Source organism: Montipora foliosa, chromosome 5 (genome assembly GCF_036669935.1).
Source record: "Montipora foliosa isolate CH-2021 chromosome 5, ASM3666993v2, whole genome shotgun sequence".
In the NCBI taxonomy this organism is placed as follows: domain Eukaryota; kingdom Metazoa; phylum Cnidaria; class Anthozoa; order Scleractinia; family Acroporidae; genus Montipora; species Montipora foliosa.
Window position 1 is genome coordinate 19,599,196 of NC_090873.1, and position 14,082 is coordinate 19,613,277.

Below are 14,082 nucleotides of genomic sequence, written 5' to 3' on the forward strand. Positions count from 1 at the left end.
CTACTACTACTACTACTACTACTACTACTACTACTTCTACTACTTCTACTACTTCTACTACTACTACTACTACTACTACTACTACTACTACTACTACTACTACTACTGCTACTGCTACTGCTACTGCTACTGCTACTGCTACTGCTACTACTACTACTACTACTACTACTACTACTACTACTACTCTACTACTACTCTACTACTACTCTACTACTACTACTACTACTACTACTACTACTACTACTACTACTACTACTACTACTACTACTACTACTACTACTACTACACTGCTATACACCCCATTTTTCAGTGTTGGATAAGATGGGCCTCACACCAAAATCAAATTGAGTGGAGGAGCAAATTACTTTCGTTGTAGGACTTGGGATCGCAATCTTCAGATAAGGCCATGACCGCAGCTTCCATTATCCTTAGCGGCACTTGCTCCAGCGCGGCCCCCACTACCGCTTTACGACAGAATCATCGAGTAACTTTATTGTAATTGAAACATCCTCTTCGTGAACTTCAATGTTTTTGAATAACACTAGAGCTTGTGGTTTTCCGGTGTAAGAACCTGTGACGTCAGCTCTGTATAGTACCCAGGGACCTCCAGAGAAGTTCGCTTTTAGCCATGCTGTCCTGTAGAGTCATATTTAAAAGATGATTAGAACCACTTACACCTATTCCGAGGAGCGAACACTAATTCAAACGGACAGAATGGCCCATGAGAATCCCACCAGCGTTCGCAGGGCCATCAAAGCCATTGGCAAATCCAACCTTACAACTTTCTGGGCGAGCCGGCCCTTACGCAACTTCCCCCTCTGTACAAACAGGCAAAGAAATCAGTCGAGAAAATTCTTTATTTTTATTTTTCAGTTGTATGGCATTTATAAGATACCTGAGGCAAAAGGGAACGTTTTCGGTTCTTCTACGGTCTGAGGATTCATCCATGATCATTCCAATAGAAATCATCCACTCTTTAAATTTCTTGCTTCTGCATGTTACTTCTTGGCTGAAGCACTAGGTCTGACAGTACGTCCAGTAGCTCACCTGGATCTGTCCCCTGCATGAGATTTGACAGCAGCCATAGCAAATCTTCTTCAGACATCGTCTCTATTTTCTTCATGGCGTCTAACGAGCAATGTTTTGCATAGCTAGGAAAATCAAGCACTCGATTATCACACGTAAACATTTCATGGTAAGTGTGACTTGCTCGTGACATGCACTCTTCAGTTGCTGCAGAACACGACCATTTCATCTTGCCGTTGCTTTGAACTGGAGCGACGTTTTCACACAATTTGATTCTCGGTTTGGCCCGCGTTTTGTGAACTTTGTTGGCTTCGTCCAGTTTTTGAAAGAAGAAGCAGAGCACAGCACCACTACAGCGAAAACTATTACGAACATAATTTGTGCGTTGCTGTGGAATAGGTAGTTTATTTACAGAATCTCCAAAAACGGTATATGGAAAAGTATCAGATCGACTGATGAATTTGGAACTGAAGTACTCAGAGACAAGCCCTTAAAGCCTGCTCCCCATTTTGCAAACTCGGTCTTGAAACCCGTGGACAGATATCATCTCTGCCAACCGCAGGTGCAGGTCCTCTTGTTCCCCGTGCTATCTTCGCACGCTATGAGGTCTATGAAAAGGTTTGTTTGTTACCGCTGCGTCTTATTTTGGCGTCTCTCTTCTCCTCCTGAATTAATTCACTGGCACTTGCCAGGATGTTAGTTCAGCGGTGACTTTAACACCACTTGAATTTGTTATTCAGGCATATGATTAGGTGTTGGTTTCTAATGGAAAAGTCACCTGCAGACACGTCTTGCGCTCGGTAAAAGTAAAGTAAAGCAACCATATTTAACGTCGATAACTCGTAACAGTAATTCAACTGACAAACCTGAGGTCGACGGTGCGGTCATTTTACTCCCCCTCGCCTACGGGTATTTAAAGCTACTTACGCTACACAGAACGGAAAGAAGTCAAAACAAGGATGTGAGATCCGGAAATCGAACTCATTCTGTACGCATTCGTCCACCAGATATTTGTTTTCGCGGTCTGGCATGCAAGACAGATATTTCAAACTTTGTACTTTGCTTATGGCCTCTCCTTTTATCAGTGAAAACTGTTCGTTTGCAGGAGCTGGTACGTTGCTTTTTGATCCCTTTCAACGATCTTGTTCCTTTGTCACCTGAGAGTTCTTTCTCCTATAACGACATACAGAATCTACTTCTTTAACTTTGCTCTGCACGCGGCTTCTTTACACTTTTCGCTTGTTCCTACATATTTGGGTCACATTTATTTATATTTCCAGATCTTTGAACAAAAAACACAGCAGGCCGTTCTGGTAATCTCTGTGCGTACTATCAGAGAGAGAAAACGTTTTTACCTTAAAGCCAGACTTATTCTCATTTTCCGCCGAAATGATGTCCCCGAACTCTTCTTGCAACTGTTCATCCTTTCTTTGGTTCTGTTGCTATCACTAAAATTCTGTTTTCTCCATTGATAAATTCCGTCTCGACTAGCTCTACAACTATAATGTCCGCGTGATTTTTTTCTTTTGGTTTCATTGTTTTTTCCGCTAGCTTTTGCTTGGCCGTTTTCTTATTTCCTCGAATTCTCAGTCAGCAAGTACGAACGCAAAGGTAACAGCACATAAAAGACAATTTGCCGGCAACAGGTACACATTGAAATGGCTGATCTATTTCAGACATTTTTTTCTTTCCATAAGGTATTAAATGACTTTGCTTATGCTCTCAGTGTCTCTGTTCTTTGGCCTAAAAATCCTTTGTATCTTATTCAGATTAAAACTCAATGCTACTAAGCCTAATTAAAACGCTAGCTTTTAATTGTCCTGTTGCCTATCTTATATCATTTCCCTTCAGTGATAACAAAGCATCTCATTTAAATTATCTTTAAACTTGTCACCCGAGTAACAATAGTATTTGACTCGGAAACACGGTAACAGCAAAAGTTGAAAGTTGAAAGTCAAGGACTCCCGCAGCCTACTTTAAAGGCAAATTGGTTTTACAGGATAAATTAAATGCATATATTAATTGATCTTCCTTTTCAAAGAAATCGTTGAAAATTAATTTACTACTTGGTTGACCTTCAGATTATTTACCCACGCACTTGCGTGGGAGCCGGTCACATTTCGAGTTATTTTTATTGCTTTACTACTAATCTACGATTCGGTTTCAGAACACTTGTTTTTAGTATTCTCTGAATAATTGATAACACAGACCCCACTGTGCACTATCTAGTTTTTGTTTTAAGGTCACGTAAATGCAAATTTTAAAACCCCTCTAGTGAAGCTCATTTTAAGAGTAAAGCACGGTAAACTTCGTGAACTTTATTTTTCAATTAACTCTGTGGTGTAGGAAATTGTGAATGAATTTGTTGAGTCGGTTTAGTTATTTAATTTTGTTATTAACAAGTTAATTGCGTGCTAATAAAACAACAAGCGACACTCGTGAAGGACAGTCACGGTAAAGTTAAATTATGATGGCGCGCAAATTGTATTGAGACAGTTTTACTAAATGGGCATTAATAGGATCGATCCCTCACTTCATTTTAGGAAAGTTGCTTAGGGAAACTGTTGTAAAACAAGGCTAATTTAAAATAAGTTCTCTTTGGAATGAAGTCAACAGCAGGCAAATTACCGTGAACTTGAGTACAGATTAAGCACTTCCGTAAATTTAAGGCACTTTTCCCTTAAATGGTCTCTTTGAAGCACATTCAAACTTAGCGAAACCACTTTGTACACTCTAGCCCAGTTATAAACATTTTCTCCACGCGATTCGAAAGCACTTAAAACTGTAACATGCGTTGATCAGTTGTCAAAACTAGAATCAAGAACTTGACATATTATACCGATATCTTAAAAACATTTGAATTCGATGGCGGCGTTTTCAGAGAATTCGAGCACAAAAAAGGATGCGCCATTCATAAACTCCATTACGCTAAAATTTAATTCAAATAAAAGTACCCAGAACAAACACTTCTTCTTTACAATACAGTGTATTTTAATTATTGATTTATTTACAGTTTATATATTTTAAGAAAACTCCTGCTTTAAACAAACATTTAGCAAACGGCTTAACTGAGATTTGCTTGTGAGGCGGCGGCACTGGGTGATCAACTTGCTTTGGGTTTTTTGAAGTTAAATTTGAGTTTGATAAATTAGCCGCTGCAACTCTAAATTGTTGATCGAATTATGTAACGCTAGTTAATTACTTCATTTTGTTGATTCGAGAATGTTGACCTTCCGATTGACAATTCAAAATTCAAAACAACGTACCCTGCAGAGGATTCAAATAGCGTGGCCTTGAGCTGTAAAACTGAAGACACTTTTCTGAATTCAATATAAAATTTCACATATAAAACCTATCTGGACGAAGACTTACGATTATCTTTTTTATCGAATTACTATTTATTATATTCTTTTATTGTTGCTTTTTACAAACCACACGACAAAGCGAGTTTAAAGAGATGCTAATTATAGACGAGGTCGCCCAACGGACTGAACTCCGGTCGTGTTCAGTAAATTTCTGGTTCTTAACACAGAAATTCCAAAGTTTCCAATTGAAGATTCGACTTTCGTTCCCATTTTGTCGTTATAGTGACATACGGTATTGTTGATTGTAAGAGCGATCCCTTAGACATTGAATGATCGAAGAGTGTAGGAGTTGGTATCTTGCCTCAGGAGTTCAGTCAAATTAGAAATATAGTTTTTTGCAAGGCGAAGAATCTCAACTTGAGTCATTTTTCGTTCGCTGTCATTCCCTGACGTGTTCACGCTACTTGGAACCACGGAACGTAAGACTTGAAACGCTGCGTTTAGACGGGCCTTTCTTCCACGTTCTCGTTCGTTACGCCTGATTTGACGCGTTGTTCTAACTCCAGTCGGACGAGAACTCGTCGACGATTTCCACTCATTTGCAGTATTGGCCCATTTTTCATGCACTGTGACACTTCCTTCATCGTCCGTCAATCGTTTGGCTTTCGAATGCTCCATTCCTAAGTTTAATGATCGAGTGCTTGCACTTGTCTTAGCTCCGACCTGTTTGCCACTGTTTTGAACTGTTACTGAACTCATCTTTTTCCCTTGAGTCTGAGATTGCAGATGATTTCTCATCGCTTCTTGGGAATTCATGCCAAAATTACACTACAAAAATCTACAAGGAAAACATGACAGATACTTGTGAAAAATAAACAACAATGTGATCTCAACAACTTTGAAAACATATCGTTAGGTAAGAGAGAAAACAGCTAAAGGTTATCATTCCGAGACAAAATGCGCATCATCTAGGGAAAAAAAGCGAGGAAAAGGCTCATCGTGTTGACTGTGGCCGATGGGTTGTTACCCGTTAGAAATAATATTTTCCCTTTAACCTGTTGAGAATATTTTGGTAAAAGTATTTAAGAGTTTTCAAACCCGCCTACCTGTTGAGATTTCCTAACGAAGCGAACTGGACTTATTGAAGACTTGGGCTTTTCTAGGTGACTCTTTGGATTGGTGATTTTGAAGTCGTGTGATGTTTATAGCAAGATGTTATGTTAGTTTTATGAGTTAAGCTTTGCACACGTGGTTTAAAGAGATGACTGCTAACAAAGGCTCTACTGATATGGCACGCCTTACTAAGGATAAAATACTAATGATTCACATACTTCAGTTTTTGATTTTAAGACAACTCAATCGCAGACGATAATGACAAACACAATGCAAATTCTTGTATAAACCCACGTGCACTTAACAGATTAACTTTTACGTGCACGACAACAAAGCTATATTGGGATCTTTTGAAAACACAGCCCGTTCAAAATGCCAAGCCCAAACGCCGAAAATTCACCGATTTCAACCCTCCATACCGCGGCATTGAGCGGAAATTTTCCAAAATCGTGTTTGAAGCATGTTTTTTTGACATGTTCTCTCTTCAAAATGATCACATTTGTGTTGCTACATGGAAGTGATATGCTTCAGAATAGCGTTCTTATATCGCCTGTTTTCGTAAAATAAGCCTTATCTGGTATAATTTGCATGTTTTGAAGAAATAATAGGCTGATTCCTTCGTGTTGGCGTTGTCCCATAATAATCGCATCTGGGTAACCCATGCTCGGTTCTGTATGCATTTCAGGGGATCTGGCAGACCAACCAACTTCAAATCTTAAAACACAGCAACTTTGTAACTTGTTTCCTTTAATATGTGCGCATGCGCAAATTCTTTTGCTTCTGTTACCGCCTAAGTAAAAGACAGAGGGTTGTGGTTTTCGAATCAAGTGGAAAAACAACATTGCCGTGACATTTACTAGCGACTAGCAGACAATGCTTGTTAAAAGAAGGCTTTTAGGGGCGTCAAAGACGTGTCTTACGCCAGGAGGCCACCCCAGTAACGTTTGTGAGCCTTCCACCTGGTGTAATTGATCACACAAAAATGACATAATAATACAACTAGGTCCGGTCAATGGTTTTAAACCTAAGTCTCTAATTAGCGGCTCTTGGAGAACCACTAATGATTCTCAGCGTTTTACACGTTGAGCTTATTGTGGGAGCAATGGCTCTTGTCAGCTTGTTTCATTGAACTCTCATCCGCTTCTGAGCACATAAGCCATAGACTTGTCAACCTCATGTGTGGTTTATCATATTAATGATTCCAGCCTGAGGAAGTGTTGTGCGTATCAAAGGCTTGGAACTGAATCCTTTACATCCCAGAAAGAAACAAATTTGCAAGACGACTTGCTTACAAGAGAGTAACAGGTCCCAGATACACACCCTAGATCCACGATAGGGAGATCTTCGCGGACGCCAGCGATCGTGTGAGCGAGATCTCCGGATTGTTGTGGTTTATGAGTACCTAATTTTCTTTGCTGCCATCTGGCGATTATGTAGAAAACTACACTGAAACAATGGGCCACATGTAGTCGAAACTGATAAGCCTATAACGAAAGGATGAATGTAACACCTTTGCAGGTGAATCGAGCTACAATATTCCAAATTTATTCATGCAAAGCATACAAAGCTCTCTTAAAATGAAACCGCCGAGTCTACGTACTTAGAAATGTTAACCTAAAGTAACGATTACAACTGACAACATTTTTATTCCTTTTTTGACCAAAAAAGAACCTGGATGTTTTAAAAAAGAGGCCTGCATCTGCATGAATAATGAGATACATACGCCAAATAAACAGATTTCATTGTGCTTTTTGCCACTCCGTTATCTCAAGGATCCATTTTATTAACATACAGTTCCCTACCGTTTGCGTTTGTAAATTAGAAAGTCGATCAAATGTGCCAGACCTTTACACAAATAATGAATCCAAATAAAAAAAGAAACAAAATAGAGATCGGGTTTCGAAAGCTTATTGTGCAAAAAAGAATAAAAATGGCGAAAATTTAAGTTGGCTTTTTATGACAATTGACTCCATCAGTTAACATGCAAAAGCAGTGGGTTTTTAGGCAATTAAGAATAACTATTGTCTTAGTTTTCGCTTAAACCCTGCTAAACTAAAAAAAATGAATCATTCAGATGAAGCAAAAAACTTGTTTCGAAAATAAAATAAAATAAGACAATCACGGGTTTTAATTTGTTTGTCTTTTTTTCAAACTCTGTGGAATAGTTTCATCGAAATAAATTGGATTGAGACAAGAAAATCAGGATCCTTTTTGCAATTGTTAAAACTGCAATTGACATGAATAATTGAAACATTGTTTGGAGTAACATTTTTCTATTTTGAAATTTGACGTTGGTTTTTGCTCTCGTGAGGATTGTTAAAGACAGCAAAATAGCTTGAGTTATCATTTTTCAAAGATGATGCTTGTCACAATACTAAATATTGTAAAAACAAAGCATAGAATGGATAGAAGAGACCGAAAAAGGCCTGGTGCTAGAATCGTAGATTTAATCTCTGTCACGTGACGATGAAAATATTAAGTATTTCTCTTTCGTGAAAACGGTGAATTTAACACCTCATTTGCATACTAAAAAGAGTCAATTAGTTGCGAAACCCGATGCAAATGGACTTCGAAAACTGTGGTAACTTTCAAAAACATTTAAATTCTAAGAAGGACAGAATGACAGAATGTACGAGATTATGTTTATGCTTGGTTTGTAACTCAAGTAATTAAAGAGAAAGGAAGGAGTGTGAAATTATGCCTGTCAAATAACATTTCGTGTCAATTTGGGCGGGAGTTAACATTTACCTCATTTTAAAGAACTCTTTCTGTCTGTCAGTATTTTCGTCGTGGTCAATTGTTATTCTTATTTCCTTACTTTTCTAGCCTCGTTAAACAACTTTATCATTCAACATTTTTGTACAATCAGATACGTATTCTAAAAACACTGTGGTATTGTATGCTACTGTGTGCATTAAAAGTCGGCTTTCCTCCAGTACACTCACGCTAAAGTAAATTGATTGCCGCACCATTATTCTCACATACCCTCAGGCTGGTAAATCAAGAGCCTTTAGTGCATAACGCTATTAAATTTACATCTGCATTTATAACTTTTGGGACACTGTTCTATTGTCACCTTTCAGTTTTCCGGAATCAAGCGATGACAATATTTTTTTTTTTTCGAAAAGAGTAGGGGACGTATTCCCCGGTGATGTGATCTAACCTTATCTGGACGGGGGCACCTTTTTTTTCTTCCTAAAATAAATTGTAAAGTGTGTAACAAGCAGTCTGGCTAAGTCCCCCAAAAAGCATTGTAAATTAGTCCTGAAAAACCCCGAGGTGAAAGACTAATAGCTTCACTTCACTTCACTCTGAAAAAGGCTGCAGTTGCAGCCGAAAATTCAGTTTAAGACTATTTTTTTTATCTGTCTATATACAACCAATTTTTTTAAAATCAGATCAGTTACAACGTTTTTTAACACATTATATTATCATGATGACTGATCGCCCTTCAAACATTTGATAAATTTACAGTTGATCGTTAATTTTTTTCTGCAAACCAATTCTTCATTTGAAAGGTTCATACAGAGATTATTTATTCGTTCAACATATATGAAATAACCAGTTGAATATAATGATAAAGAAATGTCCGCGAAAATAACAGAGAAAATGACATGGATCAGATGTTTAAATCTTCGGTAGTACTTGCTAAAACAAGGCCACTGAAACAGTTGTATTCATAAAGATTCTGCAATGGTGGCAAAAAATTCAAGGAACTTGTCTCGGAGTTTAACCGAAAAGAGTTGGTCTATGACACCTCAAGAATGTCTAAATTTGATTAATCCTTCTTTCTTAATTCCATTCGTTTGTTTCTTTGTTGACTTTCTGAGATATCTCACTATCATGATTCTCGTTTCTTTAACTTTTTGCATCTGGCTTTCCCTCAAGCATAAGTGGCAAAGAATGACATCTGTGGCGACTTGAACTGCAGGGCTTTTTCTGTATTACAATTAACTAAAACAGTCGCCATTAATCAGCTGTCAAATTCATCCAATTTTATTATTGCAAATCACATTTTGGTAATCATAGCAAGTGTCTTAAGAGACAAATGCGTGTGAAAAACTCGCCAATATGATTTAACCCAAAATTATTTTAGCAGAAAGTTGCTAGAAAAGTTACAGTTGCTGTGCGTGTTATTTTCCAAGCCTTGACCTGATTTGGCTTCTCCTCACAGATCCCTTGATAAAAAGTTTGGCGACATAAAATTGAACTGTTGAGGTGCCCTATTACTTGAATATGGTGCCAATTGTTTGATACTGCATGGGCTCCTGTTTGATGACAACTTCGCTCCTACCTGATAAGGTGTTACATCAACGAACCCCTGTTTGCCAAGTCATGCTTTTAACGGGATTGGAACCCATTCCTCTTTGTATACCTATTTTCCGCTTAATTTCACGCGTTGTGATTGGTTAATCCCAAAGGAATCAGCGGAGAAGCAAAATGGATTCGCGGTGGTCATGATCATTTCGCTTTTTGGTCCCGCAGCTTGCAGTTAACAAAACTTGCGTTGCGTATAGTAAAACAGTTATTCGCATTAATTGTGTTTTTCTCTCAGCTTGTTTTTTTGGTTGTCTTCAAAATGTTTGCTTCTTTTACTAAAACGCAGAGTCAAATGCGGTTATGCTGGTCATACAACTTCCTGTCAAAAAACGTGGGTTCCAATTTCTCACATCTATGGGTTACCTCTTCTTTCATCTTCGTGTAAACAAACGAATCGATGCCTGTCGAATAGGTGCATTTGAATTTCCTTTCGGTTGTTAGTTACTTGCACAAATGTACTTATTTGATACTCGACAAGAACTGAAGACATGAATCGTTGAGTTCAAAGCAGGACTGAGTTGATATTGTAAATTGACCAATGTAAAGAAATTTGAAAGCTGACGTTTCGATTGTTAGTCCTTGGTCAGAGCTAAACCTTTTTTTATCTTTCACAAGTAGGACTTCTTTTCATAATGAAAAAACACTGATATTCTTTAATCATTCCTTTGCATTAAATAGAGCAGTATACAACTGGAAAGTAACTACATTACCATTAAACGTAACAATGGTATTATTTGTACTGCTACAATATTAATAAACTACAATTTATCTTCAAAGGAAATCATTCATCTTGCAAAATGACCTGTTTACGAGCTGAATGTAAAAGAAATTTCTTTGAAATAAGCGAAAGTAAGATAAGTAGCACTGCACAGGTTTAACTTTGTAGGACAAATAAGTTATTGGATTTCTCCAAACTTGGTCTCTACTCGAGCATAATGGTTTGCGATCTCAGTTATTTTTCCTGAAAGCATGTTGGGGTAAAGGGGTGACATTTTACCATCAAGTCGATCTCTATCAAAGAGAGTAATATTGTAGCTGCCATTGGATGTTGGGCATTTTCTGTGTGGCATGGATATGTTGACAAACTTCTGGCTGATTTCTGTATAATTTCTTGAAGCCACTTGTCCGTAATTTGCTGTCCTCTGTAAGAAATTCGACTGTGCTCTTGGGACAAGACTTGAAACAGTTCCCGTTTTGGAACTAATTTCTGTTGTTTCCCGTGAAGAGTTTGCCTTTGCTGTACTGACCATTTCCTTCGAGTTATCATCTGTTGTTCCATTTTGTTAATTGTTTCGGCTTAGATCCTTGTTTCCTGAAAGGCGGAGTTGCTTCTCTGTTTTTTTCTTTCAAGAAATGTCTAGCCTTGTCGTAAAATCATCTTCTAAATAACATTTTTTTTTTGTGAGTCTTTTGTCTTTAGGTGGCCTTTCAATTCCTCTATTTCTCTATAGAAATCGATTTCATTTACGGAATTGCGTTGGCGTGACATACAGCTGTTTCGAGAAAGTTTGTCCAAAAGAAGCATGAAAGCGTACGCGACAATGCCGAAAGGCATTATGGTAAACTGCCAGTTTGAGTCAACGAATATATGACAGTAATGCTATCGAAAACGTCACCTAGAAATACATGCTGACGCTATGTTACCGACATGGAGATATGAGTGAGTTTCAAAATTCAGTCAAATGATCCACGCCGTGAATTTGTGACAAAGGTTTAGGATTCACAGAGAAAGCATGATTCTGACGACCTAACCTTACTTATTTTGAGTCTTTTTTTTTTTTTGCAGAGAAAGTCGGAGAAATGAACCAAAAATCGTGGCGCACGTGCAGAGCCATCGTTCTGCGAGAGAGAGCTTCAACATAAGCCTGTGCGTACGGCCACTTCATCAACGCTATATCCTACGATATAGATTCTAAGAACTCTTTCATCCAAATATCTCGCCACCGTAGGTCTTCACTGGACGGTGGCGGCATCTTCGATTCTAGGCGTTACAAGTTAAATTAATTTCATTGAATATCTCCCATACTACCTTTCGGCATTTATGCTTCTTTTGGACAACCTTTCCCGAAACAGCTGTATGTGGGTCTGGTGTCGTATTGCATTTTAACTTGCACTTGTGGTGAATAATAAAATATACATTTATAAATTATTCTGAGAAATTTGCATCAATAGCTTGCGTGGTCAAGGGGGTTGAGGAGAAGTTCTGGTAAGTATACGGAAAAGTCTTGAGAAACATGAAATATCTGTGAGAGAGGGAGTGGGTGGGTATAAGGGGGGAGAGATGGGTCAGGAAGGGTAAGGTAGGAGAGAGGTTCTGGAGAGCATCAGGGAAGGGTAGGAGGAAATGATGTCTAGTTCTTTTTTTAAGACCCCCTAAAAAACCAAAGCCCCTGTTTTTTTAACTACACCACCCAAAAAATAAAAATCTAATCTAAGTAAGCACCCATCTTAAATCGATTAGCTTTCAATATTGGTAATGGGTCTCTATTTAAATATTATAAAACTTCGCCTTCATTCAGCAGCGTGCTTCGATGGTGTGGTGGTTATCGATGATTCCTTACGCGTGGCTAATGGACTAGGGTCAACCTTTTTGTCATCCATGTCCGTCAATCATCTTAAACAAAAAAATTCCTTTTCTTTTTCCCTTTTTTTTTTTTTCTTTTTTTTTCCTGACGAGAACAATTCTAAGTATAGGGTAAACTTCATGTAATTGAAGTGAAAGAGGAAACGCATATTTAATGAGTTGCTTGGATGACTCGGATGATCATCTGAGATGGCTTGCACCCACTGATCTAAATTTAGATTATATGGGTATTACCCATTTAGATTTTGTAACACGGGTGATACAAGTTGTATAAATTGCAGAAGCGATGTATCGTGCTTCGTCAGTAAAATTTTCCGGTGTTTTACGCGTTCTGAAGGCCTAAAATGTACAAAGAAAGATTATTAAAAGCATTGTATGTCAGTGAAGCCATCGGATTTGCTTGGTTGTAGTCTGTTTTTTGATGCCGCTAGTTGGCGAGGGACTAGTTTTGTTACCGCCAGTTGGCGAGGAGGGAACTCCCATACCGCTAGTTCATGTGGAAAGAGATTTGATACCATCTGTTGGTGAGGAACCAGTTTTGATGCCGCTAGTTGGCGAGAAGCTTAACTATTCATTTTTCTTATAATTTCTTGCACTCGTTACCGCTAGTAGGCGAGGAGCATTGCGCCTGTCCTTGAAAATCTTCTGAAGATGTCATGATGTTGTAGCATACGAAACATCAAGTCAAAAGTAAAATGCGCTTTATCATTATGTTTGTAGCCGCTGTTTGTTTTATGTTTTTGATTAGTTTGCATTTTCCTTGGCAAAAAACGAAGTTTTTCCACCAGATTAAAACAAGAATTTATAGTCATCTGCAACTATGATGTCAAACATTTTGAGAACTTCCCAAAAATGGAATGCTTATGTTTTCTAAGCGACTTTATTAAATCATTGTAACAGCAATATGTCCAGCAAACGAGATACAATTTTTTTGCAAAGACAAGGACATTCTAGTTGATGTGAAGCCCACCTCCAATAAAAAGCAACTTTCTATGATATTATCAAGTTATCTATACATTCCGCAAGCGTCTTCCAAAACTCTAAATACGGGTTGTGGTGAATGTGATCCATGTTTCCGTCCTTTTCCCTTAAGATCGAGGTAACTTCGACCCTTGTCAACTATGAAAGCAATGGATTGTTCTTGGTTGTTTGTGAATAAATCTTTTTCTTTTTTTTTTTCTTTTTTATTTATAATAAAAAAATAAATCTTACGCAGAAGAAGAAGCTGTGGCTAAAAGATGGGATAAGGCAGTACCTATGGATGAAGATAGGTGAACGTCAACGTACACTTCAGTTAAGACTTCTTCTAAATGGAGGGAACTAAAGGGATCACACTTCAAATTTCTACACAGAATAGTCGTGACCTGAAAAGAACTTTGTAGGTTTGGAGTAAAGACTGATGATGAATGCATGTATGTTGCACGTAAAATCCGCTCTCAGGTTGAATCCGGTTTTACCTACACCCTCCAGATATGTAGTCCTGTGTCTTTATCACTACACTACAAAAAACAAAAAAGAACATGCTCAATTCAACACAGTTCTTCTCAGGATTTACTTTTTTTCTTAAAGACGAGATGCTTCCGTGAAGCATACACTGAGTTGCCTGTGGTACGTGTTACAGAAAATCAGAAGGCACTGAATTGTGTGGTATTGAACTACAGCATTCCAGTCTCTGAAGAGTAACAAATAAAAGAGAAGCGAGAAACATTGGCTTCTGGGCTGACATGTTAATAA

At 38.0% G+C, this 14,082-nt stretch overlaps 1 protein-coding gene across 1 annotated transcript; it reads right to left on the minus strand.

The window, feature by feature from the left end:
- Positions 1-4,620: 4,620 nt before the first annotated feature.
- On the minus strand, positions 4,621-5,537 carry LOC138003016 (basic helix-loop-helix transcription factor amos-like). The gene is made up of 2 exons (XM_068848961.1): positions 5,438-5,537; positions 4,621-5,169 (listed from the first exon to the last, which is right to left on the minus strand). Exon 2 carries the CDS (start codon positions 5,145-5,147, stop codon positions 4,650-4,652), a length of 498 nt encoding a protein of 165 aa, XP_068705062.1. The 5' UTR covers positions 5,148-5,169; positions 5,438-5,537; the 3' UTR covers positions 4,621-4,649.
- Between the last annotated feature and the right edge of the window lie 8,545 nt (positions 5,538-14,082).